General features: G+C 36.3%; 1 protein-coding gene across 1 annotated transcript in view; it reads left to right on the top strand.

Annotated features, from left to right (window-relative positions):
- itga1 (integrin, alpha 1) overlaps nucleotides 1-11,575 on the top strand; it is a 67,713-nt gene continuing 56,138 nt past the window's right edge. Inside the window, exon 1 of the mRNA XM_038275049.1 lies at nucleotides 1-238. Coding sequence (XP_038130977.1) covers nucleotides 190-238 — 49 coding nt within the window. The 5' untranslated portion in view covers nucleotides 1-189. The remainder of the gene's footprint in view (nucleotides 239-11,575) is intronic.

Genomic DNA, 11,575 nt, shown 5'->3' with positions numbered 1-11,575 from the left:
ATTATCAGAGCCGCTAAAGAGAGCGGACGCTTGAAGGGAAGAAGCATCCTCTATCTGCTTTGAATCTTAGAACCTAAACCAGGACCCATCTCATGGACATTTATTAGTGCTTAAACGATTCTGGCTTTTTTTTAAGGATCTGTGTCGGATAAACAACGACTCTTTAAAGGAGACGTGTGGTGCGCCAGGATGCTGCTACTCAGTCCGATTTTCACTTTGACAGGAGTGGCAGTTGTTGGTGAGTAACGACTGGAAGGGAGTATTTTGAAGGACAGACACGTGAAATAATGTGACAAGTGGAAAAAAAAATGCGTTTGGCAGCCGTGCGTCTTTGCGCATGCAGCTTTTAGAGACTAAAGGAGATGTGCGGTACTCAGTTCACGCACTTCCAAAGTATGCAGATGTATTTCTTCCAGAAAGTGTCCAAGTGAGATCAGTCTGACAGCTTTGTCTTAGAAGTTCTTTCTGAAGTAGAACAATGTCTTGCAAAGTGACTGAGCAAAATGTATTTTTGCACATTTTGTGAGGTAAAACCTAGGGTTTGAATTGATCTAAGATTCATGTGATAGCCTGTAAGTGCTGCATAACTGTATGCCCCTAGTCTAATACTCACAAAAAAATGTGACTCACTTCAAATGTCACATTTTTAGCTTGCATGGTCCGAATTTGTGTAATAAATTTCCTCAGTGAAAATCTCATAGGTTTGTTGGTTAATTGGAAATGAAAAGAATAAGACAGAAGTGCAAACTTGCAAAGACATGGTATAAAACTGAAAAAGTATGCATATAATACTGCTCACACTGGAAAAACGATCTAGAAATAAGTAAAAAAAATCTTTCAATTAAGTGTATTTACCCTTAATTTGCGTCGGTAATTAGTATTTTACTCTTAAAATAAGATAATTAGATAACTTACACTTGAAATAAAACAATGCAATTGTGTTTTCTTATTTTAAGTGTAAATTGTCTTGTTCCATTAGCAAAGTGTCTCACTTACCTTCTCACTCCTAGAACAAATGCACTTATTTTAAGAAAACATGTTTCATCTAGATTTCGATTTTCAGGACGACTATTAGTCATGCACTATAAATACCTGACCTCTGTGAAGGGAACACAGCTAACATGTTGAAGAAGATGCTCTGATCAGATGAGACCAGAGTTCGCCTTTTCACCCCCATCACCCAGGTCATATATTCACCATGGAGAAACACGGTGATGGCAGAATAATGATGTAGGGATGCTTTACTTCACGTGGGAAAATTAGATGAATAGATGGTTCAAAAACAATGCATAAATTAATGAAGCTAGATAGAACAGAATCTTAGAAAAAAATGTCTAAAAGGGGCAAAAGAGGCAGCAGGAAATGTACCCCAAATAAATTGCAGAAAAAGCTTGTGTTGCAAGATAATTGCACAATAGTCACACTTTTAAGTTTTATTTTTAAATGAATGTAGAAATCCATACATTTCCTTCCATCTCACAATTCTACACATAAGTGTGTTTTGGTTTTCACATAAATAAAAGAAACAAACAATATAATTTGTTGTTGCAGCATGCCACAATGTAATAAAACCCCAAATAACTGTAAAAATAATTGTTTAGATCCAGACAAGTAAATGTATAGCTCTGAGTTTAGTTTATGTGTCATGATGTGATTGTCTTTGGAGACTTCTCAAGCTCAGATTCATAGCTGCAGCAGTTACTAAGCCCTAGGTCATGTCCAAGAATTTAAAAGTTGATGCAGGGTTACTATTTTGAGTACAGAAAGAAAAGAGGAGCAAAGCAAATAAAGTTGGTGTCTACTTCATTCTCAGATTCCTTTGCTTTCATGTGATACTGGCTTGTGATGGTCATTAGAGAATTGAGTTAGGGATGCATTGATGAAAGTGTGACTGTGAAGTAATCAGTTTGAAAGCACATAGAAAATCAATAGCATTACACACAGACTGATGTATATTAGTTATTCATATCTGCCAGCTTTTCCAAACAGAACTATTAGATTTGTTTTAATCATATTATGTTTTGTTGAACCTATTTATAAGAGGTATTTCTCTTTTTTAAGTGAACAAGTTAATTCCAGCTGGTCAGTCACATCGTTACAGTTTGAGGCCATTGTTGACTTCTTTGGATTTCTGAGTCATTATTTAGTTTGTGAACAGGTTCTTTTATACACCAGGTATCATATCTGTATTGTTATATCTCTAGTGTTTAACTGCTTCTTCCTTTAATGGCAAACTCATTTTCATGAATTCAAAATGGCTTCTCTGTGAAAGCTGCAACAAAGATCTTTAATTTTATTTCAGCTTTGAGTCTTAGTGGTTCCTGTTTTGAGGAGGATGGTTTTGATCAGATGGCAGAAATAATGTGTTTGTTGCAAAAGGACATTGATTCCAACACACATCTAATCTGAGTTTATAATGAATAAAGTAGGCAACGTTTTTGAAATGTGTAGGCTATTTTTATGATTCTAACAAATTAATATATATATAAACTTTAGCACCAATTTGCTGTGTTCTATTCATGCTACCTACTTTATTTGTGATGTGCTGCAATCTGTAGGAGATAAGCTATCATCTACTACTTCAAGGCTTAATTACAATCCCAACAATGCTAATCCATTAGTGCTAAATTCATACAGCAGTTAATGATAGAAATCTGCAAATGTATCCTTTTAAAAACAGAAATAAGAAGTTAATCGATTCAACAAATGAATAATTCAAACAGTTTTTTTTGTCTTATTTTATATCACAGGAGAACCACACATGATTTCATTATCTTCTTCCTGTTTGTCATATGTTAAACTTTGAGGTTTCAAGAAGTTACTCAGAATTGTGTGCTCTGTATGCACAGAGCGCATGATGTGTTAAGTTCACACATTTGAAGGGACCTTCTCATGTACTATGACTTGAGCTGCAACTAACCATTGCTTTGCAAATCGATTCATCTGTAGATAATTTGTTTCTATTAATAATTGGATAGCAAAAGGTTCTGTAAAGAAGAATTTTAATGATATTAATCCAGGTTAAATTGAAAACTTTTCCACTTGACTTGTTCTGGATAGAGCATATTGACAGACAAAATTTTTTTTTTTAATCTTAAATGCAAAATGTTTATATATTTATTTACAATTTGGTATAATTATTGCTTTAAGTGGGTTGATTTATGTTTTGGAGTCTGTATACTCTGGTTTACAATTATTCGATTACTAAATTAGATGACAATGATTAATTAATCGATTAATCTGATTGTTTCTTGTCTAATTGTTTCAGGCTCTAACTATGACCTTTTGAATTTGATGCTCTTCATTTTGCTGGTTCTCACACTTGATTTCAATGCTTTTTATTTGATTTCTGATCTGATTATTCCTGAGTAAAATGTGTTGTTGTTGGTGTGCTTGCCATGTGCCGTGCACCACACATTGTAGGACCAAACTTATGTCTAGGATTTTTTATCCTCATATAGACTTTCTCTTAACTATAGAAAATCCACTGATAATTATAGGTTATTGGTGTCTTGAATAGGTGTAACAGTATAAACTGATGTTTTTAAGTTTTTTTTTTCCTGAGCTTTCTGTTTATACATAGATAATAAAAACATGATTATGACATTGGATATCTTTAATACCTACCTAAAGATCTTATTTTAAAAATGTATTTCAGATCTGCCAAAAAAAACAACTTTTTAAAAATCCTTATTCTGATTTCTGACTTGGATTTTAAAAATATGCAACAAGGTGTTTTGAAGATCATCTCGCCAGATGTTAACCTTTTTCTTCTGATCTGGGAATTTGTCTTTTCTACTTGCATAATGTATCCCCTAAGCACATGGTCTACTGAAGTGGAGAGGCAGAGAGGATGGTTATTACACTGCAAGCATGGAGGTCAGGGGATGGAGCTCTTCAGACATTAAAGCTTTAGATTGAATTTATAAGCTTGGCGAGACTTTTTGTGAACACAGCCATCTCAGTCATTAGCAATATGTCTTGAACCCCCCTCCTCCTTGCGTTGACCGTATCTTTCATTTGAGTCAGCACCCCTCCTGGCTTTCAGTGCTCTGCACTAATCTGTCTGCTGGCACCAGCAGACAGACTCTCTGGAAGAGTGAACAATTAGGTCATTCACTGTCAACTTACCTAACTCTTCCAGGTATTTAATTCATTATCTTTTAAAGAAACAACACAAAAGCTATCATTAAGATGATGAGACATTTTATGTCTGAAGCTCTAAGCTCAAACTGCGATATATTCGCTTTTATTTTTGGACCAAGGACACATTCTATGCGTTTTATCTCTAAGGCACTGCATTCTCTGGGCATTAGAGGAGAGGATGGTAATAAGTGAGCAACTCAACTGGCAGTGTTTGTACATTAGTGCAAATACCATCGGTAACTTCTGACAAAAAGCCATTAGGGTTAAACAGTATTATACATTGTATTGGAAAAGTATTTATCGACCTTATTTTTCACACACTTCATTACTTTGCAACTACATATTGTAGAATATTATTTTATGATTTTGTCTAATGGACCATTAAAAAGTAGAACACAGTTCATTGTGAAGTGGGAGCAAAATGAAATATTATTAAAAAAAATATTTTCATTCCCATCACCCTCCGAGTCAGTACTTTGTAGATGAACTTTTGCTGCAATAACAGATTTTAAAGCCTATTTCACTGAATTCTTAAATCTTCTAAAACATTTAGATTTGGTTGAGTTCTTATTTGGATTTTAGTGTTGACTTTCACTGAACCCTTCTATCAAACACAACTCTGACCAGCTTCCTTGTCCTTGGTAAAATTCATGACACAGCAGATTGGTTCCATTGCCCTGTTTACTATCTTATGTTGTGGTTCATTGGTTCAGCATGATTTGCAGTGGATGTTTTTTTTCGATGTATGTTGCGTTTTGTTTCTCAGAAAAAAAAAAAAAAGATTTACATCTTTTGGTGCAGTGGGTTGCTATGTTTCCTTGTAGCAAGAAGGTTCTGGGTTTGATTCCCGGGGTCTTTCGAGGTGTAGTTTACATATTCTCCCCAGGCATGCTTGGGTTTTCTCCGAGTACTCCAGGTTCCTCCCTCAGTCCGGGTTCTCTAAATTGTTCTTATGTGTGAGTGCGGTGTGAATGGTTGTGTGTCTCTGTGTTGCCCTGTGACAGACTGTCGACTTGTCCAGTGTGTACGTCCATAGACTGCTGGTGATAGGCACCGGCCACACAACGACCCTGACAGGAATAAGCGGAACAAAATGACAGGATGGATGGATTTGATTTTTCTCCCAAAAGAATAATTTTTTCAAACCTGCTGTTTGTATGTTTTATGACCTCTCAAAGCTTTCTGTCATCAGTGGTTTTGTTGTTGGATTTTACTTAGGTGTTATATGATGAACAGTACTTGCTCAATATTTCCTTACAATGGTGTGTCATTTCCTTCTTGGTTATGGTGGCAAAATTTTCACAGAAATAGTGCTGTTCACGCTTACCTCATGGTATTTGCTTCCAGTTTGTTTCGGTAATGTGCATATTTTCTCTCTGCACTATGACCACAATATCCAGATAGTGCAACCACTTTTGTTATTTTTTTTCTATCAGTAATAGTGTAAGAGGACAGGTGTAAGGAATAGATAGAGTGTTGAGGTAATGTATGCAATTAAAAACCTTAACGTTCAGAAAATTGACTAAGTGTATAGGAATTTTTTTTGCAAATTAAGTAATACAAAATCGAGGGATATAATGTGCAATCCAGTTTGAAAACAAGTTTAAAAATATTAGTTTAAGAGTGGTGGCAAAGGAAAGATTAGGGTCTAAGGTATATGGCTGAAGATTATAATAACATGAATTATAAGCTTGCAGGTCTATTTTTCCCAAAAGAGTTATACTCATACTTAAAGGGCCTTTCTCAGCTTGTACACTGCCTAAACTGCAGATCTTGTTATCAAATCACATAAAGGTCATGGAAGAAAAAGTGTGTATGAACTTTTGAAAGTGATTATTCTGGGCCTAGATTTATTAGATTTAAATAGCAAAAAAATAATCCAGATGTTTACATATAAAGCTTCTTAATTTTCTGTAACAAAGGAAATAATCCTAATAAACTATAACTACCATATCTTGATTACATATATAGCAAGTTTGGTGTCCATACAGTAAGCAACTGAGAAGTTATAGATGTTTTGGTTTTAAAAAATCCTTTCTATACTGTACTGTTTTTGTGTCATGATTTAACTAAGGTCTGACCCAAAAAGCAGAAAAACCAATACAGAGAGAAACCAGGGGAAAGTTTAAACAGGTTTATTGAGGGGATTGTGAAGAATCCAGTGTTGCTCTGAACACTGCTCAACCGGAACTGGAAAGTGAGGGGAAGACACTAAGGTTATTTCAGGCTCAGTGGGAAACTTGATTCTCGAACTTGAAGAGTAGAAATAGGTTGTAGACTCACGTTTCTAGATAAGTGGTTGACTCTTAACTCCAGTCAGTGTGGGGTGTTTCAGTGTTTGTCTCATTCGATGGAGGGCAGACAGGGTTTACCCAGAATGTGGTTGTTTGTCGGGGAATTGAGAAACTGACTGCCACTTAGATTTCCTGCGGTACTTGAATGGGTTGTTGTGGAGATGAATCCCTTGCTCAGTGTGAAGCTCAAACGATCTCTTGGAGGAAAGTAGATCCAAACCACCAGTTTGCATCCTCAGCTCAGTTTAAAGCTCAGATGATCGTTCCAGGGAGAGAAGGTCCAGAAAACATCAAGTTTGCAGGATGACTTCCTGCCGAGAGGCAAAGACAAAATAACTCGGTTAGGACTCAGGTTGACAAAACCCTGTTTGACTCAGTAAAAACTTACAGTAGCTTAGCTAGAGTACCCAAAACTGGCAAACACTCTGGCGTCAAGGTAGTGGCAGTCAGCAGCTTAAGAGCACTCCGTTAATGAGGTAACCCTCCGCAGGTGTGTAAGGAGGCCGACCAGAACCAGGCGCCTCCTGGTGGAGGAAGGGAGACAAACACAAAAACACAAACCAAACAGACAGGAATCCTAACATTTCACATTTAACATGGGAACATTGTCTTTGTCTGCTCATTGACCAGTTAGACAGAGGACTCACAGTCATAGCTGGATTTATCTTCACCAACCCCCTTTTTTTTTAATACCAGAATATTTGCATCCAGTCATTTTTTTTCCCGTTTTGGCTTAAAGATTTTCTGCCCTCCCGCTGCATTACTTTGTGTTAGCCTGTGTTTTTCCTATGGTTTTTCTAATATCATTCTGCCATTAGGAGGTTTTCCATAAGCTTTTTCTAATGCAAAATTTGAAGAATTGCATCAGAAAAACTTGATGGAAATGGCAAAATTTGAATAAACTCCCTTAAATTTGCAAACAAGTTTTTACGCTCACTTGAGATGGTTTTTGGTTTTTGTAAAGAAAGGTTATTGTGCAAAAGATGGAAACTGTTTTTTTCGAATCAGTGCTGATGTAGCGAACTTTTATCACTGATCAGCTGTTTCTGTCAGTGTCTTTTTGGATGTTCCTATTTTGCACGTACACATGGCTTGAAGCAACATTGCCATTACTAATTGACGTTTTAAGAACAACTTCCCCCATAGCAACACATTAATTAAGAATTTCCTCAGTTACTGATCTGTGGTCAGTGCTAGATTGGAGCCTCTTCTTCCTGTTTATTGCAGCCATGCTTGAGGATGTAATACGGACGAAGACATAGTTTGCCTTTGCGGTGCCTGGTTAATTAGCTTCAAACTAAATGGAAACACTGCAAATTCACATTTTCATCTTTTTTTTTTACTTTTAAAAGTTCACTTAAAATTCCAATTTCAGTTGAATGGAAGCGCAGCTGTTGCTATTCCTGACAGTCCAAATATGTCTCCATGCGAATACAATCTCTATCATTGGAATACTTCTGTTTTCTTTTGATTTACACTACTTTTGCTCTTTTCTTTTTTGTTCATATGAAATCACACAAAAAAAAACAATGCACTTCATGTTTCTGCTCCAAATTTTTGTCAATATTTTTTTTTTTTATACTCTTTAATATTTATCCTTAAGTTAGAAAAAGGCTTTACTAAAATAACAAATTATTATCTTCTAGGTTTTCTATGTATTTAAAAGTGATTGGAAGTTTAAATATTGAAATTTTAAGGAAAAGTTCAAGCACAGTTATTTCTCTAATGTAACATCAATGTTAAGAACAATTCAGCTTGTTGTTGTTTTTTTATTTTTTAAAGGCTTAAAGTGAAAAATATTGGAGGTGATAGAAATCAGGGTAGAATCACATGATAACCCTTCTGATAATAAGATGATTGTGGAACATGGGTGTATGTAGAGGTGATTGATGCTGGAAAGGGGCAGGTAAAGGAGCTGCATATGCTGAATGAATAGACAGTTAAAGTAAAGGAAGATTCAAACCAGTTTAGCCCAAACTCTTTGAAACCCACAAAGCCCAATACCTGACTGAGTTTCACACTGCAACCTGAAAAGGAACTACAGATGTTCATTGTTAACTGTTTCACCAACCCTGCGGTCTGAGCTAGATTTGCCATGCATGAAACTATCTGTAGGAAGTTAGAGGTGCACAATATGCACTCAATAAGGGTCTCAATCAAAATCGACAGCAATGCACATTTTAACCTTAGCATTTTAAGCTGATATTAATATTCAGGAAAAAAATAGATAGTTATGTATATATATGAGATTTTAAAGATAATTAATGCCCCAATCAGAATCCACACAATCTAGAACAAATAGACGCCTAATTTTTGACCCGAGCAAAGGGTGTGTTCTGAAGAGGGGAAGCTATGTGGTTTAACTACTTAACCACTGCTACATATCGGTTTTTTTTATTTTTTATTTTGAACTGGCTGTTGTTGGAGCAGTAGATACACTAAAGTCCTTACACAGATTTACATAATCCAGTGTTACAAATTAATCAATGCTGAACAGAAATGGTAAAATGGTGGGCTTTTTCACCACTGTCTCATTTATTGATTTAAAACCAATCTTTCACTGGAAACTTTCTATGTGGAAAAAATAAATGCAACCAATTTTCAGTATAGTCAGCCTTCTACCTACTAAAGACGAGCAGATCTGCTTTTTTAACCTTGTGATGTTTTGCTATACACGGTTGTTTATCTTGTTAATCTGTGTGGGATGGATGATCTTGAAGTTGGGATGAACTCCAGCTCTATAGGGCAGCCCTGAAAAAAGATAAAAGACTGATAAAAAAATATATATATATATCTACTTGGAAGTTTCGAATACAAGTTTGAATAACTATTAGAAAATAAAGTAGCATCTTTAGATAAAAAAAACATGAATCTGCATGACTGTTAAATATAACTAAAAAGAAGAGCTGAAAACTTGTTCAGGTAATACGAAGAAAAATATCTGTCTCTAACACAAATCTTCAATGAAGCCTAATTGCTCACATTTTTGGTTTAACCTAACAGGCTTGATTTTAAGCTGACCTTTAGATCATAGTTTGTTTTTATTATAACAAGTCTGAAAAAGGATGAAATGATCTAAAGAGAACACAATGGATTAATTAGAAAAAATGGAAAGATAAGTCTGATAGTGTTTCAAATGAATTTCTAAAGCTTTGTGAGCCCAGTCAATAGGAGCCTTTGTCAAGTACAGAATTTCTACCAGAATTACTTGGAACAGAATTGTTCTTTCATGATTCAATGATAAAGAGGAAAAATACAGTCAGCCTCTATAAGGGAGTTTCAAGTTAAAACAATTCCTGACCAATAAAAAAAACTTGAGAATTCCTGGAACTATTGTGAAATATTATTTGGATTAACCACATGAAGTGAAACTTTCTGTGCTTCTCTTTTTAATGAATGCAACACCATAACAGTCAAACATGATGGTGGTGGTATAATGCCCTGGGCTCTCTTTGCTGTGTCTTGTCTTAACACGTTGTTGATGCAAAGGGTTGCACAAATCATTTGTTTTAGAAACAAATACATTTTCCCAATGAGCCTGGTACAAACAAACATGTAGGACTATACGTCTTCTACACCAAACAAAGCCTCTGCTGCCCTGGCGTCCTCTTCCACAAAATCTTCGTCTCCACTTTCCTCTAAATAAAAAATGTATGACGGAGGAAACTCATCCACGACCTCCGACACAAAACTCTCCTCCTCTTGCATGATTCCACTGTCCATAGCGTTCCTTGACAGTGTTGTTTCTAAGTCACCAATTCAGTGCTCCTTGGTCCCAATGGGAACCTACTAGCACTAAGTTGCTAACTGGTTAGCAAGATGCTTCCAAGACACTGGCCACAATCAAACCTACTTGCGAACCTTCCGCCACAACAATCCCGCCCTCTTGATAAACAACTAAAGACATTTACTATGTTCACTTGTGTAAAGTCGGGAGAATTCGGAAATGCAATGGCTGGAACAGCCGCTTCCCTTTGACTTGAATGTGTCCACATACAGCAGGGACTATATGGTGGACTTTATAGCAAACTGAGTTAACTGACCGTTCGGACAGATGATCACTGCCTTTTGCTCCCCGTTGGTCACGTAACTCCTCCTTTACTGCACAGTGCCTGTGCCGTCTTTGTTATTAGCAACAGCCAACCGCTGTGATAGCAAATCCCATAATGGTTTGCGAGTATAGCTCTCCACACAAAGCATTCTGGGATATAAATGGCTTATATAAATGGGCTGGTGTAGATGGAAAAATGCCAAGGCCGAAAATCGTTCCCAGTCCGAGCCTGGATCATGCTGACAGAAAGAGAAAGTTATTGATTGTTTTTGCACATATCATTATTTTTGAAGTCTAATCTTCTCTTAATCAGCCTGTGAATTCTAACAGGAATCCATATTCCCTCCACGAGTTTTTTAAGGGATCCATGAAGAGGACTCTTTGTCTCATCTAAAGGTCTTAATCTGAAAATAGGCTCAGACTGAACACGTAAAAAAACACACTAAACACTCAAGGAAGTGCATTTGTTTCACACTTAAGCTCTTATCATCACTTCTCTAAGTATTACAAATTCTGGAGCATCCTCTTAACCCCTCTCAGCACTGTTATACTTGTTCCAATATTAAAACATCTTATGTATATCCACAACAAAAAGATGAACTTTCAAACATTAGATGGTAGATTAAAACAAACTGCATTACGGCTTCTGTCTGAGCAGCAGCCTGGAAATAATCTGTTATTTCCAGGAGTTTCTGCCTTTCTGTTTAGTCATGCCCACATGCAAAGTGTTAGCACTGAGCTATTTTCCCGTCATATGACCTTTGGCACTGTGCAGTTGTTGCTGTGAGGAATCAGGAGCAAAGAGGAGAGAGTCTGGAGGGGGCAAGAGGCAAAGGGGGAACAGAGGTTATAGAGAGTAAAGAAACTTGCCGTTGGCGAGATAATAGGGAACCAAAGAAGTGGTCCATTATGAAGAATGTTGTGGTGGAAAGATATTTCTTTATCTTTAGTATTAACAAAACCATGAGTGTGGAAGAGAAGAAAAAAAAACAACAACAGGCAACCGTAGCTTCTGTTTTTTTGGTTAGAATAAGTGGTTTAAGGCTTTTTGAACTCTCTAGCTTCTTCATTTGTTTTAGTCACA

Source organism: Cyprinodon tularosa, unplaced genomic scaffold (genome assembly GCF_016077235.1).
Source record: "Cyprinodon tularosa strain WSP-4 unplaced genomic scaffold, ASM1607723v1 ctg94, whole genome shotgun sequence".
NCBI lineage: Eukaryota > Metazoa > Chordata > Actinopteri > Cyprinodontiformes > Cyprinodontidae > Cyprinodon > Cyprinodon tularosa.
This window is presented reverse-complemented; position numbering and strand designations above follow the sequence as displayed.